Source organism: Ostrinia nubilalis, chromosome 26 (assembly GCF_963855985.1).
Source record: "Ostrinia nubilalis chromosome 26, ilOstNubi1.1, whole genome shotgun sequence".
Taxonomy (NCBI): domain Eukaryota; kingdom Metazoa; phylum Arthropoda; class Insecta; order Lepidoptera; family Crambidae; genus Ostrinia; species Ostrinia nubilalis.
Window position 1 is genome coordinate 2,164,823 of NC_087113.1, and position 27,184 is coordinate 2,192,006.

The 27,184-nt window shown below is 36.0% G+C and overlaps 1 protein-coding gene across 1 annotated transcript in view; it reads right to left on the minus strand.

Annotated features, from left to right (window-relative positions):
* LOC135084416 (homeobox protein six1a-like) overlaps positions 1-22,926 on the minus strand; it is a 51,002-nt gene extending 28,076 nt beyond the window's left edge. The window contains exons 1-2 of the mRNA XM_063979201.1: positions 22,758-22,926; positions 13,340-14,010 (exon numbers count right to left, since the gene is read on the minus strand). Coding sequence (XP_063835271.1) covers positions 13,340-13,444 — 105 coding nt within the window. The 5' untranslated portion in view covers positions 13,445-14,010; positions 22,758-22,926. The remainder of the gene's footprint in view (positions 1-13,339; positions 14,011-22,757) is intronic.
* Positions 22,927-27,184: the final 4,258 nt, after the last annotated feature.

Below are 27,184 nucleotides of genomic sequence, written 5' to 3' on the forward strand. Positions count from 1 at the left end.
CGAGGAGGACCTGTATAAGTACAGATGTAGTAGGTTCTGGCTAGTAAGAAAGAAAATATGACAATGGGACATCACAAAGCTAAGAGAGTAAATAATACCTATAGAAGAAAAAACGGAGAGAGAAGAAGAAACAGTGAACTGAGTAGTGTTACCTACGTTATGATCAAAATTCAAATCACATGACTTTAATAGAAAAGATCTCTCCAAAACCAGGAGTTCCGGTTTGCCAGTTTGCCCGGTTTATGAAACTCATTGAAAATTCTTTCACTAGTAGAAATCTACTATGTAATCCTAAGTGACGAAGGCTATGAAATCGACGCCGGCGTGCCTCCGCTGGGTAAAAATATTATACTCCTGTTTAGCCAGGATGTGCAGCTTGATTGTCGGAAGATTGTCCCGGCGGAAAGTTAAATATGTATCATTGATTGATCACATAGAGTTATTAGCCAAATGTGGTGTGGCACTTTATAACTTAATTTATAACATAATATCTATTTTAGTAAGCTTAGCAAAAAGCAGTCCCATGCTTGCGGTCTTATTAAGCCGAAATAAGGTCGCTGTTGACTCAGCTTATTGACTTAGGACGCCGGACGCGCCACAGACGGACATGTGCGAATCCTGCGCCGGCGCACAGCGGCCCACCAGGGCGATGCGTTTTTGTTTCTGCGCCCGCGAGTTTGCTACCTATTAGGTCAATAACATTAAGTTTGGTAGGTTTGAGGATTGCACACTATGAAAAACTGAACTAATTTATCACTAAAAAAAACGGTCCAGCGATGCGTTTTTGTTTCTGCGCCTGAAACTTTGCTACCTATAGGTTGATAATACACTGTGGAGTGGATTTGAGGTTTACTTCTACACCATCATTAGCCACGATCATATTTTGAAGCCACGATAGGGGTCGGACTAGCCGACTCGGGATTCAAGGAACGCGGGATCGTAAGCATATTTAGCTTACCACGAGGGGCTAACGGGGGTATTAGTAATTTGTGCAAAAAACAAATTCATCATCTTTAAGTAGATACCTATACATATCGAATTAACTGTTTAAAACAATTAACGTATTATTACCTACTCTACGACATTCTGCGACTTATAGCTGATAGAAAAGACTGTCCCTTTATGGCGCGGTAGGTTTGGCTGAGGTGTTATAAATTTTAATGTGACTTAAAATTTGATTATCGCTAACAATTGACTTTTAGCCTGTTTTTGGGCACTCTGCTCTCTTTTTTCAATTTACCAAACTTGACCTTCACTAGTTCACTGGTTGGGTTTTTATTGGCGGTCAAGCTAGATCCTGGCTACACAGGAGTTGCAGCGGTGGGAACGAGAGGTGGGAATAGCCCCGTTTTCAATTCAGACCCAAGCTCTTAAATGATTTGACTGTGACTCACAAGTCAACATTATCGAAATTACCACTGTTTCGACTACATTACCAATGTCTCTTTGCAATTGGCGATTTGCAACAAAATTGCTTATTTTATTAATAACTTTATTAAAAATTATAACCCCAACTAGGGCATGAATATCGGAATCTCGGAATCTCGTAATATCGGAATCTCGGACTGCGAGATCCGATATTTCAATTCCGATATTGAGCGACCCAATATCGTAATATCGGAATCAGATAAAAGTTTTAATTGAGATTTTAAACAAAGCGTTTAAACTCGCCACAACCTGCCACAAAGCCCAAAGTACATGATTGGCAAAGACCAATGATTTTCTCATGTCTCTCACCCTCACTTTTTGTTCCACTGCAAATATTTTAATATCTTTACTATTTGTGGTTAATTTAACTTGTTCTAAATCAATTTTAGCATTTGCCATAGGTACTTGGTCAACAAAGAACGACATCTCAACTCCCTTTCAAACATTAATTTTACTGGACTATGGACCGTCAGTTCTGCGTACTAACTACTATGTGCCCTGCCCATTGCCACTTCAGCTTGCTAATCCGTCGGGCTATGTCAGCGACCTTAGTTAGTTTACGGAGCTCCTCATTTCTGATTAGATCTCGGAAAGAAACACCAAGCTTATCCCTCTCCATAGCACGTTGTGCCCTATATTCAAAGGCCACGTTTTCGAGCCGTATATCATCACTGGTAACACACACAAATTGAAGACTTTCGTCTTCGTATTCGACGATTTACCTCTTTCTCGAAATTGCATCTAACTACCTAGCTGATCGTTTGTCTGAGATAGACATATACTTACTTGTCAACAATCTCGAGAATCGAGCTCCTAACCGAAACTGGGTAAGGAGCAACATGGACATTCGACATAAGCTTCGTTTTTTCCATATTCATCCGAAGGCCTACCTGTTGGGAAACTTGATTAAGGTCTTCGAGCATTGTGATAAGGTCTTCCAACGGTTCTGCCTTAGTACGCAAAACAGACGGACGATGAGGCAGCAAGGTTCTGAAGTGGAGGCCACGTACTGGAAATCGCAGCGTAGGACTCATAACCACAAGGTGGACCGACGACCTCATAAAGGTAGCAGGAAGGCGCTGGATGCAGGCCGCCACCAACCGGCCATTGTGAAAATCATTATCGGAGCCTGTGTTCAGCAGTGGACGTCCTATGGCTGACATGATGATGATGATGGCCCGTGGTTTTGTGAGTTGTACATCGATAATCAAAAAGGAACAAATTACAAGCATATTCAAGTTTTTTACCACTCTCTACAATTTTTGTAGCACGTGATTTGAATGACTCTAAAATTCGTTCCGCCAACATAAAACAGGGTAATATAATAAAGGAGTAAAAGTTTGTTTGATACCTGTGATTTTACAAAAACACTTTAATTATTTGCTAGTCCATATAAGCTCATTATCAGTAACCATTCATTATCAGGTGATCCGTCTGCTCGTTTGCCTCTTGTCACATAAAAAACCAAATGCAATGGATACCCATAACATAAAAATGGTTTTAAAACTTCAATTTTATGAAGTGCTGTTTTGTACCAAATTAAAGATTTTGATTACAATCATTATTTTATTTTAAACAATCCAGAATTCTTACGAATATAACCAAATATTAATTTTATAGCACATGAACTCAATTCCGATATTAATATCGGAATTCCGATATTGAGATCTAATATCGGAATACAATATCGGAATTGAAAATCTTCCGATATTACATGCCCTAACCCCAACCAAAAAGTGCGCCCATTACAAGGTTTCCAAATTATATTATGCAAATATGTAGAGCCCCTGCGTTAGCGAGTAGTGTTACCATACTTCCGGATAATACTCGGACTTGGAGCTCTCCTTTCTTCTCTCCTGTGACTTTTTAGTATGAACTAGCGGCCGCCCGCGACTTCGTACGCGTGGATCCCGTTTTACCCCCTTCATCTATCTGACGCGGTTTAGATTTTTTCATACAAATGTTTTTTCCCGCTAACTCCCGTTCCCGTGGGAATTTTGCAATATCCTGTTGTAACTAAGCTTTAAGTTTACTAAGGTACCTGCACGCCAAATTTCACGCGTCTAATTTAAGCGGCTTAGATTTTTCATACAAAAGGATTTTCCCGCTAATTCCCGTTCCCGTGGGAATTCATAAGTATACTATAACCTGCCCAGGAGTATGAAGAATAATCGTACCAAGTTTCGTTAAAATCCGTCGAGTAGTTTTTGTTTCTATAAGGAACATACAGACAGACAGACAAAAATTTTACTGATTGCATTTTTGGCATCAGTATTGATCACTAATCACCCACTGATAGTTATTTTGTAAACATATTTCATGTACAGAATTGACCTCTCTACAGATTTATTATAAGTATAGATTAGTATTCCGGACTTTTATTAACAACACTCTTAAAATAAAAAATTACACACCCAATCTGACTCTACAAATAAGTGTAATCGATTTTTACAATAATAATACACGTCGCAAATAGAGCTTGCCCTACCATAATAATATCTCGGGTCCACAAGGTTTTAATATTTTTAAGATCTAACTATACTTACATACATAATACAATTTACACAATCTATGAATCCTCAGTTGTGATCTGTTTTTCGTCTTGAATAAATAAATATTTTATTGAATTTACTATGTATTAGTTAAATATAGTCATATTACATCAAACTCTAGCTCTACTTCTTTCTTCTTTTTTATTTTAGAACCATTTTTCTTATTCCTATCTGAATGTCAAAAAAGCCAATTTGTCAGAAAAGTCTCCTAACTACAAAAAAGTTGCTAAACCTACAAGTAAGTGGAAATAATGGTGAATATAATGAAGTAAGTACGATATCCGATACAAGCTATTATTTGTTAAAAGTATAGCAAGTTTATTCATTGGATGCGCCCTGTAATTTTGGCGATCGGTACCTTTTAGTTAAAGTAATTTGTTACTCGCACGTGTCAAGGTGGAGATGGGTAGTTAGTTGAACTTGTAGGTTCTGGTTTTTCGATAAATAACTCATAATTATTTAACATTAAACCTGCCTCTGCTGCTTCAGAAAAATATGTGGGTGGTAAAAAGGGTCTGAGTTCTTCTCAGCACCACCTGAATGTTATCCCGGAGTGTAGAGCAAAATATGTTTGAATTTAAAGTGCCCTGAAAATTGTCTACATGATAATAAATACGTAATTTGTATTTTGACTATTCAGAGAAAAAAAATGTTAAACAATTTTACAAAAAAAGACGAATTTTACGCCCGTATTCACAAACGATGCTTGCGAACGAGCAGCAAATTGCAGCTCTGTGATTGATTCGTGTGTCACCCTGTGCGTCCACGCGCACTTTGAGACCTCATAGTAATGTTAATTACGGGCATTAATTACGCACGAATTTCTTTTCAAAATTTTATTTTACTGTTTTGTCGGTGTGATTAATAGATATTACATATTATGTACCTACCTCCACAAAATTACAGCTCCCTAGTGCCCACAGTTTCTAAGCAAAACCTCGGACAGACAGATAGACAGACATATCGAAACTATAAGGGTTCCTTGTCAGGACTACGGAACCCTAATAAAAAGGGTAGTCTGATGTTCTGTCGACTATTAGACTAAGTCATAGGGTAAAATAATGAATACTCACTAAAGCATCCACTAATCCTATAAACACCCAGAACCATGACGATCACCATTGTTAAGTTGTGACCCATTATTGTCACTACACCCCACACCACTTAGGGAACCATACTAGGGGCTGGCAAATTTAATTTAAAGAGTGCCTAGTTCGCAATACCGCCCGTTTCCCTAATTTTTAAGTGACCCCTATGAAAACAAAGTTCCAGTTACGTGTTTACCATAGGGGTCACTTAAAAAATAGGGATTGATGGTGAAACCTGGCATTATTTTTTTTAAATTACCCCCTGAAAGAAGAAGCTACATAAAAAACAAGTTTCTTTAAAGCCTTCAACTCGGAGGCTTAGTTAATTCCTAGTTGGGACACAAAGGACATCTTTTAGATTGTGATTCAATGTTTTATGACATTTTGGTTTGAATTAACCTGATAAAGATATAATATGAGTCCATATCTCGAAGGTAGGTACCTTATGCCTTTAAAGGGCATAACAAGACCAAATTCATTGTTTTTGTAACTTAAAACAAGGTAGATAAAGTTCTAAATATGGTAGGAACTACATTCCCACTGCCGTATAAAGGGTTAAGTCATCATCATCAACCGCCTCTGTGGTCTAGTGGTAAGACCACCTGCTTCAGATGCAGAGGTCCCGGGTTCGATTCCCAGTGGGGGCAGATTTTTCTGTTCGGTTTGTTTGGTGGTAGCCTGGTAGGGCTTGTTCTAAGTCCGCCTGGCTAGCTACCACCATCTTACCTAAGTCTGTCGATATAACAACAATGCTAACAGCATTATTGTGTTCCGGCAGTTAGAGATAAGATAGCCAGTTCCTCCGTGGTTGAGGATTCCGGATGAAGCTCGCTTCCACCTTCGGCCTGACCGTCACTTACCATCAGGTGAGATACAGGCCAAGAGCTTCCTCGTTGTGGATAAAAAAAAACTCGGTCCGATAAATAAATTTTATGAACCACAGAACCTTAAGAGGTGGTTATCAACGCCACCAAAAGAAGTCAATCCTGTCAGCATTCCATAATACCCATTATTTTCACCCCGCACCAATTTGAAACCCACACCATGACGGTTGCAGATCCAATTTGGGAGGGATTAAGAACCATACCAATTACAATAATAAATACGTTTTAAAATAACATTCACGGTTTGTGTTGGTTTATTGAAATAATTTTATTGTAGAGTTGTCGTATCTGAACTAAAATAAAAGCAGGCTACTAAATGATTGTTATTATTTTAAAAATTATAAATTGAGAGATCTGTTTTTCATCTAACAAAATACTGAAATGTATCGAATGTAATGAAACGTACCGTGTTTTTTACTCAACTGCGCCAGAAGAAGGGTTATTTGCAAACAAATTGATGTTACTTTATTGACAGCTTTGATTTGCATGATGTTTGGCATAGACATATTTTGAATCTTATGGAAAAACATAGGATAGTTTTTATCCCGGTTTTTGACAGAACGCGCACGATTGTCTTTCTGTGAAAGTCCAAGATTGTACTACTACAGGATAAAAGCTTGATTTAATATTATGGGACATTAAAAATGCTGAAAAACCCTTTATCAACTTGAGTTTCTTGCGCTGCTTCTTCTCAGCACTGGCCCATTTATTGTCCCAAAGCGGTGGAAGCTTAAAGTAATAGGCACGTGTAAAAGCGCTTTTTAAAAGCTTATTTCGTGAAAATAAATAACTTTTTTTATGACAACACCGCGTATCTATATTTTTCTCACTCAAGTCAACGACTTCATTTTGGTTTTCACGTAGAGTCTGCGGCGTAACCTTGACAACCAATACAAGTCGGTTGCCAACCGGATATCCGGTTACGGAGGGTGTGGTGGACGAGTAAACAACTTTGATGGTGTAGGGCGAACCATGAATTACAGGGATCTCATAGGACAGAGTGTAATCACCGCACCTATTCCATAACCTTACTTTAATTACTACTAATCTTAGTATCTTCTTTCGCGTAAACCACTGAGTCTAAACTAAATTTGTCAACAACCCGTACTCTTCTCGTGTGTAAGAGGCGACTTAGGGACTACACATCAAACAGAGAACGGGCAGCAGCGCTCTCTGAAAAACATCAATCTTATAAACTGCGATCTCCAACCCGCCTGCCAAGCGTGGGGATTATGGCAAAACCCTCCACTATAGTGGAGGACTTGGAGGAGGCTCATAGTCCAGCAGTGGACTGTAAAGGGCTGTTGGTGACGATGATGATGATGATGAAACCACTGAGAAAAAGTGTTTGTCGGAACAGCATCGTTAGCGATACATACAAGCTTTCGAAACTATGAGGCAGTGGAAAAAACATTCGCAACAGCGTTCGTCGCTACAGCGGCATTCAAAACTACTTAGGGGACCCATTGATATTATACCTAGTTTAACGGAGTCAGTTTGAAAAACAAAAGATTTTTTATCAAGGTTTTTTGAAAGGAAAATGCGCTCACGTAAAATCTTTTAATCTGTGTAAAGTCTGTGTCCATAAATTCTTTATTCTTTTTATATTACTTCTCGTGAAAAATTGATTCGTCATTATTTATATTTATGATGAATTTAGGTACCAGTTTAAATGATACATACAAAAATTTGACAGATTGACTAACTAACTCCACAGACCTCTGTTGTACTAGTAAGTATATTAAAATACCGTTATTTTATAAACTACTTCGTGAATAGGGTCCGGTTCCCTATTGAAGACACTGACTCTTTTTGATTCAGCACTGGACCACAATGTGATGTCATGATTGTCCCCGAAGCACAGTGAGGGTAAAAACCGGCCAACACGAATCAAAAACAAGAAGGGTCATATCATCTTTTACAAGACCACTTTTATCTTAACAGTTTAGTAAGTAAATCGAACAAAAAAACACGTGTCTTGTATGGTCCATCTATACTTAATATTATAAAGCTGAAGAGATTGTTTGAACGCGTGAATCTCAGGACACTACAGATCCGATTTGAAAAAATATTTTTGTATTGGATAGCCCATTTATCGAGGAAGGCTTTAGGCTTTATAACATCACCCTACAATAGGGGCAGAAGAGCAGTAACGAAAAATGTTGCAAAAACGGGAAATTTTATTTAAACTATTTTCACGCGTACGAAGTCGCGGGCATAACTCGATTATAAGATTGAACGTGCTTTTACTCGTATTCTTGCAAACACTTTGATGGTCTCCTCAAGTCAACTTTTAGGCTAAGTAGAAATCAGAATAGATGGAATATATCCCTACTCAGTGGCGGCGTAAGGCGTGGGCGACGTGGGTGGTGACGTGGTGGATGCCTACGGCCTCGCGGTACAAGGGGCCTCGCGCATCAAAATTTAAAAAAAAATGTATACAAGGTGGAGATGACAATATCACAATACGACAATAAATGCAAACATTGACTATTAACTAGAGATGGGCCGACTAGTCGGGAAAGCCGACTATTCGGCATCATTTGTAGTCGGCCGACTAGTGACGACTATTCGGCAAAATATGCCGATTATAATCGGCGCATTACAAAAATAAATATGTGAATGAAATAAACTCATAATCACCAAGATGATTATGAGGTAGACCAAGGGTGTTTATCTAAACCACTTTTGACTGCAAAAAATCAGTAAAAAGAGGTTTCACCTGATTTAAAATTTTGGCAATCAGTCTAAATTCATTCAAAGTTAACATTAGTTAAAATTACCAGGAAATCGTTAAAAATGTGTAAAGTTTACCTATGTAATTTGTCCAAAATTATGACACTTTTTTTTCGAGAAAAAAATGCATGGAATTGCATACCTATCCTGCGGGGAAGTGGTAGATTATGTGGGGCTCCTCTCATCGGATTAGCGTGCCGCGATTAGCGCAATTTTGCTCATACATTTTGACGTCGATAAATAAGAATAATATCACGGCGCGCATCCTAGCCCAGCAGGGGGCGATCATATTTATTATACATGTGAGCAATTGCCAGGACGGACTATGATAGTTGATGGCTTTGTCGGGATTCCCATAGTTCTTCACACTAAGGCGATCTCAGGGGTTATTTATGTGGGTATTCCTCATCCTTCCGATGAGAGGAGCCCCACATAATTTACCACTTCCCCGCAGGATAGATATGCTACCTTAGGTACTGTTAGGTGATTGTAATGTTGCTTTTTATTCTTTCTCATATTAAAGAAATCTAATTTCTCAAAACGTTATATTTATCTCTTTAGAAATCTAGATATTCATATTTCTTTGAGAAAATCTAGATAATTTAATCTTCGGACAAGTAGGTAGGTATTAGAATGATCGCCATTGCCGATTAGTCGGCCGACTAATCGGCAATTTGAAAACCGATTAGTCGGCTAGTCGGTTAGTCGGCAAAGACCATAGTCGGCCCATCACTACTATTAACCGATTGAGTCCCAGACGGCATTAATTAATGTCATAACAATTGATTATCTATTGTGTCTAGATTCGCGGTGCTTGAAGGATTAAATATAAATTCTTGATAGCTAAACAATGTAGTTAAAAATAAAAATATATTTTTTTCCAAACAAATTCAGTCATAATCAGACACAAAATTAAGCAACAACACGGTTTTAAGTGACGAACATTATTCTTTGGCGCAATATTCTTTTAAAAATAATCACTGAATCAAGAAATCAGAAACTGTCAATGAATAGACCATTGACCCATTTTTTTTTTATTATTTCATAAAATCCGTCTTCAGGTCGCCACAGAACAAGGCCTCGCGAAATCTGTCTTGCCCACATCAAATTTAGGTCTTGTCCCGCCACTGTCCCTACTGTTAATTATGAAAAATCTAAAACGTTAAAATAACGGTATCGTTGTGGCCAATGAGATGCTGTCATAGTGACATTGACAATACGTCAATGTCACACGAGAATCAAACGTCAGAATAGAGGGACGCGCGGAGGTGACTCCGCGCGCTTTTGTGCTAAGTGATGAATTGTAATTAAAATAAGGCAATATAATGTGAAAGTTAAGTGTTATCCAGTGTTTTATTTATGAGAATAGATCGACCGGCCTTTAATACTACGTTTCAGAGTAGCTTTTAGTTTTTGGAAGGGAAAAGTTTACGATGTAGTTTTTTTAAGATTGAATGGATTTTGAAGAAGGTCAGAAGACATTGTATTTTGATCGAAGGAAACTCTCCCCGGGCAAAAACTTATGTTCTACTAAGTAGGGTAAACCGTATAGCTATTGCCCACTTAAAGATTTCAAACACATTGAGATGAAAAATTTAAGAAAGTATTTTAATTATCGACCATTTATGACTTTTTTCTTATAACTCAATAAACTGTTAAACAGAATATTAAAAGTTTTTAGTTAAAACTTACGTAACATAGAAAATATTGAAATAAATTTAAAATCCTCCAAAAAGTACAGTCATTGCCCATTACTTACACTAATTGCCCACATCAAAGCACAGTAATTGCCCAGTATCTTAAAACAAAATAATCAATTTTAAAATGTCAAAATTGGCTTTAAATAAACAAAACAAAACATTAAACTTAAATTCTAGTAGTACAGTCTTCAAAATTACAAAATAAATTGCGTTTGGCCTTATTAACTATATTATCAAATATTTCTTGAGCTGATGTTGATGAGTCAGAATCGATAGAGACAGAATCATCTATTTCAAAACATAGATGACACAAAAATTTGAATTTTATATGTATTTATTTTTTTATCTTATTTGATATCAGTTCAAGTGGTTGCTCAGAATGTTCAATTAGCTGTTGGTTATTCTTCCCTAAAGTTGTATCTATTTCCTTACAATTAACATTTTCACTAGTAGATTTAACGTAGGATTTTCATTTTTTGTATTTGCGTTTGAATTTTTATAAATTTTTTCAAGCCAAACCATATTTTTCAGCAATTTATCTTGTAGATAAATTGTTGGATACATTTTGTACAGCTTCGATCGCTTTTTGCAAATTTTCTATGCTATATTGAACTTTTGGAATTACTAAAAATGAAACATTAAAAGCCATTTCAATATTTATGCCTGTAAATTGCAAAACAAGCCTAGCAATGAGCAACTTAAATACTGCTACTGCATGGTGGCAACACTCTAATAATAATTGCCCTGGGCAATAACTATACATTAACATATGGCAATAACTGAAATGATGGTGGGCAATAACTAAAAATATACAGATTTACGTGCAGTGATTACCCACCGTTAAAATGACCGTTAGAAATCAAATTTTATCAGTTATTTTCATTGATAATGGAGACAACACTTATAATTTCATCATGACTATACACCATTAGTTGAATATTAAATAACTTGCAAAAAAAATTTAACCTCTAAGCAAGTAATTCCTTAGTAAAATTGTTAAAGTCTTTACCTGTTAGAGTAACATTTTCACCCGTCTTGACAAAATCCGCCATAACTGTTTTTTTTTAGTGATCCTATTGTAAATTTTAAATCTACTGTACATTGATCTCGGAGCCATTTATTTAGTAAATTCAAATCTAACTAGAGTGATTCAAAGTCAGCACTGACAATATTATTCTTAAAGCGGGCAATCACTACCAGTGGGCAATCACTCTCCGGTTTACCCTATATTTAATCAATAAATTATAGGTTTTTGATACACCGAGGCAATCGTTTTAAAATTGCATAATCAACTTTGTAAAAACCAAAAACCGTTAATGGATCCGGTCACCAAGACAACCGGATATGGATATTTACCCTCAACCTGGAGGGCGCATATCCGGTTTCGGGGCGGGGCCTAGTTGAGGGTGTGGTGGGGGTGTTAGAATAGGTACAGAACAGCATATCAAGGTAACTGTGGCTTGTGTAGTTGGGATAGGTGCTATTTTGCTACAAAAATGGGTATTTTGATATGATTTTGGCTGAATTACTCCACCTACATTGATGATATTATTATTATGAGAAGCTAAACTAGTTTTTTTTATTATTTGCTTAAAGTTGGTTAGTAAGAAACAAAAATAGTGAAATAGTGATTGAGTTTCTTGCGCTGCTTCTTCTCAGCACTGGCCCATTTATTGTCCCGAAGCAGTGGTAGGGTTAATACTGGGACGTGAAAAAGTGTTTTTAAAATCCTAAAAATATGAAATGAAATGAAATTATTTATTTGCAGAATGTAGTACATACAATAATTAATAAATGAGTTTTATAAATTTGACAGCCAGGCCTGGTAGTTCGCGTAATCAGACTGTGTCAGAGGTTACCGATTCGATTATCGTGTTCACACTACTTCACACCTGCCACATCCTAATTATTTAATTTAGCTTTCACTGCTTCGGTTTCCATTGGTGGTCAAGCTGTAGATCCTGGCTACACAGGAGTTGCAGCGGTGGGAACGAGAGGTGGAAAAGTCCCGAATGTTTTTATCAAACCGAAGTGATTAACAACTTAGGGCTCTATCCTACTCTACTACGCGGCTACGTAGAGATCCCGTTTTTTGCAGGATACCGTGTAGTAGTATTCCTGTTTTAATATGAACATTCAAACGAACACTCAGCTTGCATTTTCCTGCAAAAAACCGTTCAATAGAGCTCTATGATTGGTTTGTGTGTCACCCTGTGCATCCACGCGCACTGTGAGACCTCATAGTAATGTTTGTGAATACGGGCGTTACAACTAAACCTAGGACGCAATAACAAGGAATCTTTAGCCCGTTTTCACCATCAATCCCTAATTTTTAAGTGAACCCTATGAAAAAATTTCATATTATTTGTTACCATAGGGTTCACTTAAAAATTAGGGTTTGATGGTGAAAACGGGCATTAGTGAAATAAGTATACAACAATTAATTCAATCCGCTCATTCATTATTCGTCCGGTCGTTGTTTACTACTCCAACAGAATCCTACCCAAAATAGATTGCGATTCGAAGAATGTTTGTATCGGCAGCAATAACATTTAAAGTACCCATATTATGTAGTTATGTGTGAAAAAGGATTCAGGGATTCTATGAAATTAAATATTTCTTTAACATTTCAGTTGACACCTTATACCTATTACGAAGCTATGATCGTGAAAAGATCAAGCTCCGGAGATTCTATGAAATTAAATGTATTTTTGTGAAAAATGTCCTATACTTACCTACTTACTAATTTTGTTTAACTTTTCTCTCGAAATCATTGTTATTATCCAGTACGAGTATTAAGATGTTGGTACACCACAACACCACTTAAAATTAAAAATAATTCCTTTCATTTCCGTTTCCTTAAAAAACATAATTTAAAGGAACCTGTCATCAGACCCAGACCATAAACAATAAGGCACGTCATACACATCACAGATAATCGCGCCACTCACCTCGCAGACACACGCGACTTGCTCCTGTGTGAAGCCAAAACTCGGCAGGGGGGCATCTCTAGGTGGGGTGGCCTCCCGCTGTCCCCACTCAGGGCCCCCCAGCATGTCCAAATGCTCGTCTCCAGCCACTTTGACACCACAACTTAACTGGTAACACTAAAACTTCACGCGGAAAATCGCGAGCGTATTACTGCTAGTGGCACGCTTTAATTTTCGTTCCTAATTTGAATTTTCGAATGTGAACACAGAACGGAACGGTATTTAAATAATGGTAGTCTTTACGGTAAATGCGTTCGAGTTTTGTTTATTCTTTCACTGTCTTGTTTTTAAAATCCTCTTTAGAGGCAGCTAAATAAACAGCCGAAGGCAGCAGTCCCAAAATGTTTGAACAAAAGCAATCATTTAAACTTCGATTACTTATTTGCGTTCGGAATTTGAAAAGGGCCGTTTATTTTTTAAAGTAAGTTGTTTTTATGGTACACACCGGTACGGGTTTATTTTTTTGTCTTTGAAATTCACTTGAAAACACCCAGTCTCTATCTGGCAGGCCACAGACGTGATAAAGTTTTTGACATAAATGCTTTTTGGATGCAATTTTAGTTTTTTATTTATGTTTTATTCTTTGTTTTCTCTTCTTTCTCATTTTAATTGAGTTTTCGGAGTGGTTGTATCTGAAACAAAAGAAAAAACGTTTAAAGTTTATTATTAGATACGGATTACGGACACACATTTTCACCTGATATTTTGCTAATGAGATCTAACCGTCCAACTTCTTCACTAAATTATAAGTAGCAATTCTATTAATTAATAATTTAATCGGGAATCATAATGACTCCATAATTTTTACCATTGGTGGTTAAGCTATTGACTGTCTAGTTCTGCCTTAAAAGTAGCTTTATTGCAAAACTTAGAAACTTTTCCAGCGATTTTCCAGCTATAAGTAGTCTAAAATGATATTCAACTAATCGCATTGCCTATTGTATCTTCATTAATCTTGAAACAACAACTACAAGATCGCATATTTGGAGAGTAAGTAGCATCTGGACTAATTTCAATTACCCTACCAAACCTTAACTATAAACAAATTAAACACCGAGATCAAAAATCTAAAGCTCCTCCATCTGTCACTGAGATGAATGCTTATTGTCACGTATTGTTGTCAACCCGAAAATTCTTAACACCTCGCTCGCCGCACCGATTATTTTTAGAAAAATAAACTTTGGGGACACATTAAATCAATTTCCCACAATCGCACGACGAATCTCTAAAACGGTCGCCACCATCAATTATCCATATTTTTATCACACAAAATAATGTCACGTACGTACACATTACTCAGACAAAGGCTTACAATTTCGAGAAACAATTCAAAAGTCATCGTGAAACGTTAAAACAAGGAACCACAGTTGTCCCTTTCTATTCTAACGCGTTTATCGAGGTGCGAAAGAGACGGGGCAGTCTCTTGGGGGCAAAATGTTAAACGTTTGGTGTTTTAAGTAATTTTTATCGTCGACACGATCGTGAGGACCCTGCTGATATATGGAGCTGACGGGCGCCAGTGATGTTCTGAAGTCGATATTTTTTTAAGGACACTGTGGGAATAAAATGGACGGTTTATTTTTTAGGATCACACTGTAGCCAGTAGCATAATTATTGTGTAGTCTAGTAGGGCAAATAAAGACATATTGTAGGTACAACTTGTCCCACTGCTAGTTAATTTATGGTCTTCCTTAGCCCCTTTACAACTATCCTAAACTTTGATTCCAGATTCTCTTAATAAGCATACCTACGTATTAATTGTTCATTATCACTCATAATTATTATCCCGAGGAGTGTGAAATCGAAGAACATAATAGTTTCACTGACATTCCTAAATGTCAAAGCTAAAGACAGATGTAGAGTCGCACGAAATAAAATGAAAAGTTTAGCTAAAAGAACTTGCTCGCCTTTTTTTATAAAAATCAAACCAAAGAGCTTGATGTTGTACAAATATTGTTGTGTAAAATAAAGCTAGCTTTATCTAAAAAATACTTTTACACGAAAATTCGGTCATTATAAATCATATCAGAAATTAATAACAATTGCAATTTATTATCAAATCGCATGCCAAATATTCGACACGCTGAATCCTACAAGAAATAAGTCTTATAACTTTAAGTGCGTGTATTTTGGCTCGTACAGTTTTGTAACTGGGCTAATTTAAAATGGGGATCGTTGAGGAAGAAATGTTTTGTCACGAATTGGACGTTGTCCAAGTGTGCGTCGTTATTCAAACGAACGCGTTAATGTCACAGCCTTTTGTGATGTCTTTTTTTAAGAAACACCGGATTTGTAGTTATATCAGGGAATTACTTCATCATTATCAACATCAGGCCATTGGCATTGCAGGAGACACCAGTCTATCCAATTAGTCATGAAAATATTGTGCATTCATAACTTTTGCTTATTAATTGGAATTTCTTGTTTAGTCTTTCTATGCTTTTTATAATTTGTGTAATTTTCGCTCAAGAGGCACGAAGAAAGAACCTAAGATCACACTTATATTGACAAGTAAACTTCAGTTTTTTAAATCACTTCCATCTCCGCGTACAGCTCATGACTTACGCTGCGAAACTCTACGTTTTTCGCAGCCATAAATTGCATTTCTTTTTTTAAACCGACATGGTTCCAAAACTTGTTCATCTAAATTCTAGGCACATTTTTGTCTTACATTCGAACTCTACAAACACGTACCACACAATGTACGTCACTATGACTCATATTCGCCGAACTGAACTAGTAATGCATTTTGCATTCATAAAAATAGCATACATTTCAATAAACACCAGTCTTGGACCACGGTAATACTATCTATACAGTATTCCAACTCGGCCATATTTTTGAAATAAATGTCAACAGCCGCGCGGTACGTCACCGTATGACAACATGCGCTAGGGCTGCCCATATGCAGACCCTATCTTCATTACATCTACCTACTGACACATCTTTCTATCTAGTATTGTGAATGTATTTTGTGATTGTAATTTTTTATTTTATTTTGACAAACAAAATACTTTGTGAATGAAATAGGATAAAAATGCATGTTGTCTTGTCATTAGTAGATTTAATTAAACAAATATATTTGTGTTAAGATTTAGTAACAAATGTTATGAATTTGCGACAGTAAAATGTATGCGCCTCGACTGAGGCGTACAAAATGCTTGATTATTATACAGGGTGTTAGGTAAATGGGTTTATAAGCGGACACTAGCCCATGTTAACATGTGCATATAAATGGTTGTATTGAAGTCAGAAAATTGATATCATCATTTTAATAATTTTAATTGTCATACAAATCTGATTTTATAAATTTTATTTTGAATGAAAATTAAAAAAACAAATGATATGACTATTGGTTAACATGGGCTAGTGTCGGCTTATAAAACCTAACACCCTGTATAAAAAGGTACTTGTAATTATTTTTATAAAAAAAACTGTTTAAAAAACAACACATCGTCCGTTTATTACTGTGGCACATTCGCGACACCCCCGACTTTTGCATGTCGAGCGCATACCGAGATTTGAATTTCGAAGGAAAGCTCGCGTTTCGTCCGTTTATATGAAGTTACAATACTGTATGATAGTATTACCGTGCTTGGACTGTTATCTAAAGTTCTAAATTCAAATTACATCGATATAAGCCCCATCACTAGCGCCCCACGTGGCGTCCGCGATCCTTATCGGGCAGCACCAGCTGTAAAACACAAGATTTATCGACAGATTACCACGGCGCGATACCGGTACAAATCACCTCACTATTACCGATTTGTACGCCGATACTGAGCTTGGGGAAATAAAGTAAAATCCAATATTTATTGGAACTAATAAATTGATATTGAATCATAAAACAATGGTTGGGTCAAAATGTAATTTCTAATCGGGTCAAATCAATGAAAGCAGAATTTTTTTTTCAACAACTTTTTTAGGATAAAAGTTAACCCCTCTTATGCTTAGGCTAAATGGATGCTTGGGAGTATGTTCACCAATAGTCCAGAGTCAACATGGTTCGAAGTTCGAACTACTGCGTCTCGAATAGGCATTACCTACATGCGACACCGTTGGGCTATAGTTGCCTCTTATCAATTCTTCTCCTCATTATCTCACATCATAGTTATTTTTAATTTTTAGCGTTAAGAGTCGCGTCTCAAACTAATTTGAAAATTATAAATAACTTGAAACAACAGCCGTACCAGCGTTTCGACGGGTTTATCTAAGTAGCTAATAATAAATAAATAATATGCTAAGTATATAAATTTTAATATAATAGGATATAATATATAGCCTGACCAGGAGCATAAAAACCCTCGCCATGTTGCGGAAAACTAATGGTACTAATTTCTTTTAATGGCAACAGTAACTGAAAACTTCATTATAATGTCACCTTGCATGTCAGTTTATTGCTGTCATAGTGTAAACAAACTTTATTTTAAATGTGCGCAATTGATTTTGTGAATAAATTGCTAAAATTTTTTTATAGTCGTGAAAGAAAGTGGTTCACAATGTGTTAAAGTATTTGTCGAAGAGAAATACTAAGGGTTCGGACAATATTTTCATTGAATAATGTTTCCGACAAAGGTTGTCAAATTGACTGACATGTTTATCGTATAGTACAGTCAACTATGAAAATTAGCTGTGGTTTGTTTCAACTACCTATTTTAAAGTTTTTTGTCACTTTTTAAGTGTTGAATTTTATGGAATTGGGAAAGAAGTACCGAGTTTGAAGCGTTCTTAGCAGACATTGCAGTTGAATATTCAAGTTCTGAATTTTATTATTGATGAATAATAAAATAAATCCTACTAGCTCGATTGATGGTTTCATTTAATTTATTTAAACCAGGTTACCTATAATAATATTGTTTCGTTAATTTATGAAAATATCAAATTAGCCCGTAATTCTGAATCCTGATACATAAAGTTAGCCTATTAATTTAACACAGGTACGACTGTACTCAGTGTTGCACTATCAAATGCAATTGACGCGCCTCTATGCCAGGGTTTTTATGTTCCTGGTCAGGCTATACATAACATACCAAAACTAAATCCTGCCAAAAAAAGTAGCCCTAAGTGCAATAATTTAGATGAAAATATAAATATAAGTATAATGAATAATAAATATTAAATAAGTATAATAATAATAAAACAGATTAAAAATAAATTTGATAATTAATAATCATAGAATAATTAATGCAATAAATCTAAAAATCTTCCTCTCTCCTAAAATGCAGTGCCCGACAGGGTCCATAATTGTATCTTACCTTACCAATAACACCTTTTGTAAACATTATGGAAGCAATAAACTATTGAGTATTGAGTATAGCTCAGTTGGAAGAGCAGTCGCCTGGCAAGCGGAAGGGTTCAATTCCCGCCTTAGGCAATTCGATTTTTTCAAGTTATTTATAATTTTCAAATCTCACATCATCTTGTGGATAGGTATTTAAAACTCGAATAATGAGATATTATTGTTGGATTTGAACTAGTCTAATCTTTGCAAACTCCTCAGAGCATTCGACCTGATGGTCCAGGATATATTCCGTGTGAATGCAGTTGCATTTACAATAATTCCACTTTTTAATTTGGCCTTAATTAACGCTGCCAGGATATGGACGACAAAATGTTATTGGATTTATTTTATAATACGGAAAAAATATTATGGAAATTTGTAAATGCCGCTGATTTTATTCTGCCCGCACAATTTTTTTTAATCCACAACGAGGAAGCTCTTGGCCTGTATCTCACCTGATGGTAAGTGATGATCAGGCCGAAGGTGGAAGCGAGCTTCACCCGGAATCCTCAACCACGGAGGAACTGGCTATCTAATCTAACCTCTGCCGGAACACATTTTTGTGATGTTTGAACCAAATAAACTAATTTTCTTTCTTTATTTCTTTCTAAAACTATTTCAAATGTTTTTATACCTACTCAGATGATTGTTTTACAAAAAAGTGAGTTGACTCTACATAATAAATGGTCTGTAAAAGTGGCCCATTACTTTTAACGAAATATTTTTTAAAAGCAATCTGTCCGTCTACATTCATCTGGTAGCGAGACACTCCATTGCCTCCAACTACGTTTGTAAACACTGTCCATGTTCATTCATTAAAAAAACTTTCAAAATTATTTCTTATTTATTATGAAAATGGGAGTTTTGAAGATCACCAATAGTTAAACTTATTTTTACTAATAACTATCTAGTTTGGATCTACCTCCAGTTCCCAGTTTCCCACAACTGCAACTCTTGTATGATCAGGATCTATTGCTTGGCTGCCAATAAAACTCATCCAATAAAAGTTGAGTAGTTCTGGAAAATCAATAAATAAACAATGCTGTCTTAGAATGAGCAACTAATTTAATCAGAATGATTTAGGAGTTCGAATTTTATTATTCTTCTTTTTAGAACGGATGCAAAACGGAAGGCAGATTCTTGAATTATTATAATTTAAAACCTTTCCAAGAATAAGATTTGCACTGGGATATGTAATAAATAAAATTAAGAGGACTTTAGTATCAAAGAATTAAAGTACCAGGGAAACCGTAAAAATCTATTATTTTTTTTTTTTATTATTCTATGGACTTCATTCATTTTATCAAAGACAATCATTTGGCTATTCTAAAAAATCGTATCTACGATTTTTTTGTCAAGACAGGTGAATGACCTTCTTCTATCCAGATCTAAAAAAATCTAATAATGAGGTTGATAGGCAATAACTTAGTTTTTTTTTTACAAAACAGCCAATTATTCCTTGACCCATTTTTCAAATTATGTTTACAACGACTCGTTTGTTTTGTGACACATTTAGTTTAGTTAAGATGCTAGATCTAGTTGATTGATTTATAATAAGATCCAGATAAGAACATTGAAATACGGGCTCTTTCGTTTCTTATTTTTGTCGATATTTAATCATTTTAATAAGGTAATACGATTGTAAAATAAACAATAACCAGATCATAAAAAAATATCCTGCGCCTTATAACTCGTAGTAAAAAAGTAACGCAGCAGTATATCCAACTAAGTACGTAGAATCATCTTAAATCCACAAACCCGTCCCGGTTAAATATGATAATGAATTGACAATAACCCTAAAGATAAAACTAACAATTAATCGAATTACAAAACTCATAGGCCTGACTTAATCCCGGTCCGATGTTATCGGGAGTCGTAAAAACCCGTTGCCGTGGGGGGCTAATTAATGACCATGTTATCCCATATTACACCCAAAGTTACGGCCCTCGGGTATAATAAACAAGCGTACATCACTAACATGTGTTTTTCGGATAATTTTATTGAAAAATTTTAATTAATTGACCGATAAATGTGTCCCGTTGGCATTTTAGGGTTAGGGTTTTGATTTTTTCTCGTTTTTCGAAATTCGAACGCTTACCTCACACGGTGGTGAGCGTCACATTTTTTTTAAAGTTCTGTGACTGGCCACGTTGAAATAATACGGCCTGTCAAGCAGAGAAAGAAAAAAAGATGCTTCGTTCGAATATTTAAAAATAGAACCATTGTAGGTTAGTTTGTTGTCTATGAGCTTACAAATATTCTTTTTTTTAAGATATCTTTTTGTTTATCTTCATCCACTTTCTTTTTGTCCTAAATTATACATTCGCAGATTTATAGAGCTTGTAAAAAAATTATGTAAATTAAAAACAAAAAACAGCAAGCTCCTTTACTCAAACTCATGTGCTTAAAAAATCCGTTACTTCTTATTATTGCTATTTATGTTTCAGAAAAGAATGAGTAATTAATTCATAACTCATCAGACGTAGTCAATGTAAGATAAATTAGTTTATTTTGGAACATAACGTAAGACATAAGAACTCACAATAGCCTTTGCTATGTCGTTCTTCACTCATTATTTTCTTCTACGATGTAGAGCTTTAAAAAATATCATAAATGAAGAACATTCTCAAGTATTAATTAATGAGTTGAAATAGCTCTAAAATAATGTCGTTTCTATATCCCAGAAAATAAACAAATATTCGTAATAGTTCTTGCAACAGTTGCAACTAACGAAGGCTTGGCGAGTGAGCTTTACTTGTGTGTGTACGTGTACATGCACATAACGATAGTGTAATGTCTGTCAAAACTTTTGATAAATGAATAGTAGCGAGCCACCACACATGTAAACCTCACTCGCCTTCGTGAATTGCAACAACTATGTATAAAGAAAAGCCCAGCTCGTAGCGCGAAAAGCCGACGGACTCGCGTCAACTTACGCCTAACGCAATACTCAACTAAAAATGTTTGTATTTGTTTAGTGGACTATTAAAATAGTTTTTACCAAAAAAATAAAAGAGTAATAAAAAAGTTAATTATTCTTTTTTTTTTTCTTCTGTCTCATAGGCCCAGTTTCTATTTGAGATTTTAAGTTTGGGCGTATCTTCTAATGACGTGAACTTTTAATCTTAAATTCCTTCCTGAAGATCTCAAATCAGTGACCGGGCTTTAGTTTTTTTATTTTTTCTAAAAAAAATTGACGATTTGTCGTTATAACTTTAATTATCTCTGAATAAATACAGACATTTTTTAACTTTTTTTTTTTTCAAAGAACCAAACAGCCAGCTCCAGCAGAATAATCGTGCATTGTTTTTACTTTTTGCGTTCATTCATTCAAAAAAGGAATTCGTACTATTGACCTTTCGTTTCACTAATGTACCTATCTTCATCTACTTAATTGAGATCTTTTATTTTATAATATAAAAAATATGTTTCTGCTGAACAAATTAAAAATTGCAGCAGCAGCACAAGTGGATCTCATCATTTTAAAATTTTCAAATTTGACTCTACATAATTTTATTATACTTATCGTATAGCGTGTATTTTTGTTTATTATAGACTAGAATTAGCAGACTTAACTGGTGAAATGATGACCAATCCAATGACTTAATTAAACTCTACCTGTCTCTTCTAGTAGATAGATTGCAAAATTTCAAACTTTTGCTGTTGTTCTGTATAGCCAAAAGTTTGCCAGTCTAGCAAATTGGATAATATGATTTTAAAAAGAATTGGAAAAGTACTCACATAATTTACAAAAATAATGCCCAATAGCTAGCTCTACCATTATTAACGTTGAGTAAGTTTAGCAGGTTATGCTCTATATCTTTTGCAATACGCCCCCAGTTATTTCATCATTGCACTACCAAATTAACCAAAGCAACCTCAGGGAAATCCCCTTACTACCTACCTAGTAAGTAGTTGGTAGAGTCGCATACTTTTCTATTTATTTTCAAACTTTAGGACAGAGGCCAACCGAATGCCATCGTACAACGATCGAGAATAAAAATAAGGAAGAGCCGTCGGCCGCTCGTGCACCGCTAAATTAAGACCTGCCTCCATACAACAGCTTTAACAAGCTAAAAGCTAAAAATAACCACTCACCGCTGACGAAACTCAACCTAATTCGCTGCCAACCGTATTCTCTTTTCAAAATCCTCAAAAACAAAACACAACCTCACAAATAGAACACAAAACACAGTTCGAATTCAAAAAGCACGTTATCCGTTCTTTTTGGGTTCCAAATTTGAAAACGCGTGCGCGCGTTCCGGCGGCTAAAATGGAACTGGTTTGAATCGAACTTCCTATCTCGTTTGTGATTGGTCGGAGGTTGTTAAGGCGATGCTTGCGGCCAATGGCGTGGTGTCTCGACGCTCGCTGGCACCGCCTTGCATTGGTTGACGTGAGAGCTCGCCATTTTTCAGGACAGTCGAACAATTGCCTCGTTATGTAGGCGGATTGGTCTAACGATTTCGGGAAACGTTTTTGTTTCGTTGCGGCCCACTTTGTTTATAGTGGACGCGAACAGCTGTTTTGGTTAAATCATTCAGCTGATTTAGAAAGGTTGATTGGACATAAAATTTTAATGGTGGTGGAACGTGAATTTTTCGAACGGGAATTACTTGAAAAATGTAGCGTTCTATTTTAATTTTTATTTATTTTTAAGATTTTGTGCCTAAACTAAATGGCTCTACCAAATCTTGAAACCGGATTTTTATGCAACTATCATGCCATGCATCTCTTTAGCATATTATCACAAAATGAAAATACTCCCAATGATGGCTCTACCGTTGTTGTAATTGATTTAATAGTGACAGATAGATATTTTATCTGCTTACAAAGCAAATTTTCCTATTTCAATACTAAACAACTGAAATGTAGAGCCGAAATTTTAATATTGCCTGATTTTTTGAACTGAAAATATTTATTGCTCAAAAGCAAAGTTATTTCTATAACGACAGCTTATTTTTCCTCCAGCCTAGCTTAAACAACAAAATATCGTACCTACCATTTTCCATGCAATTTTCTTGAAAAATATCTTTCAGGAAGTTCCTTTTTCAGGTAGATTCTCAACTATTAAGTTCAAAAACTGTTAAACTGTGAACGAATAGAGATTCTTTATTAATCCATTAAAATTTCAAGTTCTAACAATATTAGCAGACGATCGTCCGCCGCTACGTTCATTAAGTCAACGATTAATGAACATTCACATGGCCACATGTTCAAATAATCTATTTCTATTTAAAAAGGAATTTGAACTACCGACAATCAAAAAAACCGTCTTTGTCCATTTTTGTCTATTCTTAAAAAACACCTTTTAAAAACAAACGCCGATTTCAGTCAAAGGAATAACATCTTTATGGCAAAGTATTAAAGTAGTCGCGACTGAAAAAATAACATGGTATTGGAATGATAATGCCTTGAATGGCGGTCATTATACGCTTATTTGCCGCCTTTTGTCGAAATTTGAAAAGGGAACGCGCGTATTGTTCGGTGACGTTTAGTGGTAGACATCTTGTTTATAATGGCGGGAGAATGCGATGTTTTTTTGGGGATCCAACCGAGTGAGAAAGAGTTTTAAGTAGCTAAGTTACTTCAAAAAGATATAACCGATTTGCATCAGCATTGGTTTAGTTTAGAATAGTATAATTTTCTCCAAGTCAACGTTGCGTTGTTGAAAATTTAGAGCTTTCTTTTAATTTATTTTACCGAAAACAAATGAGGTTATGTTTTATGATGACGATAAAGTTTTCTATCAAAATTATCATTATATCATTCAGTCAAATGATGGAAAATCGCTGTATGCAGGCCGCTTCCAACCGGCTAATCTGAAAATCATTGAACTTTTTCTTTATTTATTTTATTTTATTCAGTACCTAGTGGGTGTCCTATGAATATGGCTGAAATGATGATGAATATGATGATCATCATTGCTATTAACATCCACCTGATGATTCTTATTTCTTGATTAATAATAAGTGACAATTAAGTAACCCCATACCCAAAAACCGTTGCATGCAGTGGACTATAGCTGAAATAATCATGATGATGATGGTAAGATAATCATCTGGTTTAAAAAAATCCACTACTGATGACACTACAGATCACAGAAACTAAAGGGACATGTGACAAAAGAGCAGGGCCGGTGTCGCAGCAATGTGCCCAAAAACTGAACACATTGCTGCAGACGTCATAAATGTTAACAGTTTACATTGCTTGTGTAGTATCTACTAAAGATTATTCGAACGTTGAGTACTGATACCGCAGGCCCGCAGTGGATAATGAGCACATATTTTGATTACTTTGTTGTGTGAATTTCTAATTCGACACTGAGTTTCGAACTCAGCGCATTAGAAGGCATATCTCTATATTCTCTCTATGGATGACACCTTAATTAAGCTACAATAAAGGCTCTACGGAACCCTGCAACAAAAACCGAAGGACCCTTATCCAACCACTCAAGCTACAGTCAAGCGCCCTCAGCTCCCGGCAAACAAACAGATCGTGATAAACTGCATTGTTGAAGGATTTTAACTATTCAATCGTTTACAGCCGACAGCACATTAAAATGCCACATTGTTGTTGGATTATCGGTCTTGTTACAAGAGTATAAGGTGCTACGGTTCTGCTGGGCAGTCTGTACTTTTGTATTGTGGCGCCTAGGATTGGTTTAAAAAGATTAAGCATTCAGCTTAGTTTTTTTAAACAGTTTTTGCCTGCTTACTTTACTATCTTTTGAAACTAACAACTTAAGTTCACTCATATTAATTGAATACGATCGAAGATTTCAAAAAACTTTAATGAGACCCATCAAAGTTACGTAATACGTGCGAATTTCTTTGTGTCACAACAAACCTAGACAGCGTCATTCAGCCCAAAACTTTTTGTTCCCAAAATTTAGAATGCTCGCGAACGCTCTATGGTAGAGTAGAGCGAACATGCCCAGAAAATTCTTCATCCTATTAAATTCACTCATGCCTTGAAGACCACTCAAATTCTGTTCTGTTATGTTGAATATCTAAAATAGGAGCTTTTTAGAGCACTTAGTACACATCTGTGTATAGCTTGCCCTACCACCACTCCGGTACAACATCGGCTGGTGCTACGAAGAAGTGGCGAAAAGTAAAGGGTCAAGTAGACTACTCGTTGCTTAAAGTCATGAGTAGCAATTTTTCAAATTCGAAAGAAAGAAACATTTATTTGGTACCAAAAGAATGGAGTACTTTTCATTTGACAAAAAGGTATACAAGCAAGCAAGACATAACTATAAATGAGATAATTAAGTAGTGAACAGAACTGCTTATGGCTACTCTCACAAAATGGCACCAGCATACATCGAGACCGCCAGGGGCATATCTCGAAAATGATTTTCAGCGGTTTTTTCATCATCTCTAAATAATTCTAATTAAAGCTTAAAGTAGCGTGAACTTACTTGTAGCTATGCTTGTAGCTTCAACTGTTGATTAAATTGACGATTACCTACTTAAGTAAGTCAATATTTGAAACTCCTCTACCAATTGAGTAATATTAGCTATCTCTTTTGCAACTACTAAATAGCAATTCACAAACCACCTCATTACATTCATAATAATTAAATTCACTCGACATCATTAATATCAATACCCGCGACCCACCCCATAAATCATCAAGGGTGAGCCATGGCTAACAATATGCTGAGTAATGGTTTAAATGCGATAAGTACTCGATCCCCCATGGTTTATTAGAGTCCTTATTATGCATGGTGTGCGGGAAAATGGAGCAATCCTATGATCGTGAAAGAGAGGCACTTTATAAAAAAAATAATGTTAGTCCGTGAAAGTACGATTAACAGAGGTTGGCCTATGTTCAGGCAGCAGTGGACGTTTTGCGGCTGAAATGATGATGATGATGAAAGGCTGAGTATAAGAACCTGTAAATAAACTCTGTCTGATCAGAAAGATCCATTGAAAACCCAAAAAAGAACCTGAGTCTGCGTCTCGGAACTTCTTCAAAGCACTTTTTTTATAATTTTTCTTTCTTTTCTTTCTTTCTTTCACTTGCCACATGATCCAGTGATCTTCAAGTAACGCTATCACGGGACTACTTATTCCCACCTCTCGTTCCCACCGCTGCAACTCCTGTATAGCCAGGATCTACAGCTTGACCGCCAATAAAACCTAACCAGTGAAAGCCAAGTTACGCTAATAGAGATACAATATTATTATCCCGGCAGTTAGAGGTAAGATAGCCAGTTCCTCCGTGGTTGAGGATTCCGCGTGAAGCTCGCTTCCACCTGCTTCGGCCTGATCGTCACTTACCATCAGGTAAGATACAGGCCAAGAGCTTCCTCGTTGTGGATAAAAAAAAAATTTTTTGCAATGTGTGGGCTGCAAAATAGTGATCATTGATATTGCAACTATTTGCAGATACTGCAACACATGGCCCGGCCATAGAATGCTTAGAAGGCAGTACTTATAATGTGATTGTGATGGCTTACTCGCCAAAAGTGCAGCTGCATTGCGATTTTTGCGATAAAACATTACTCGCTTAGC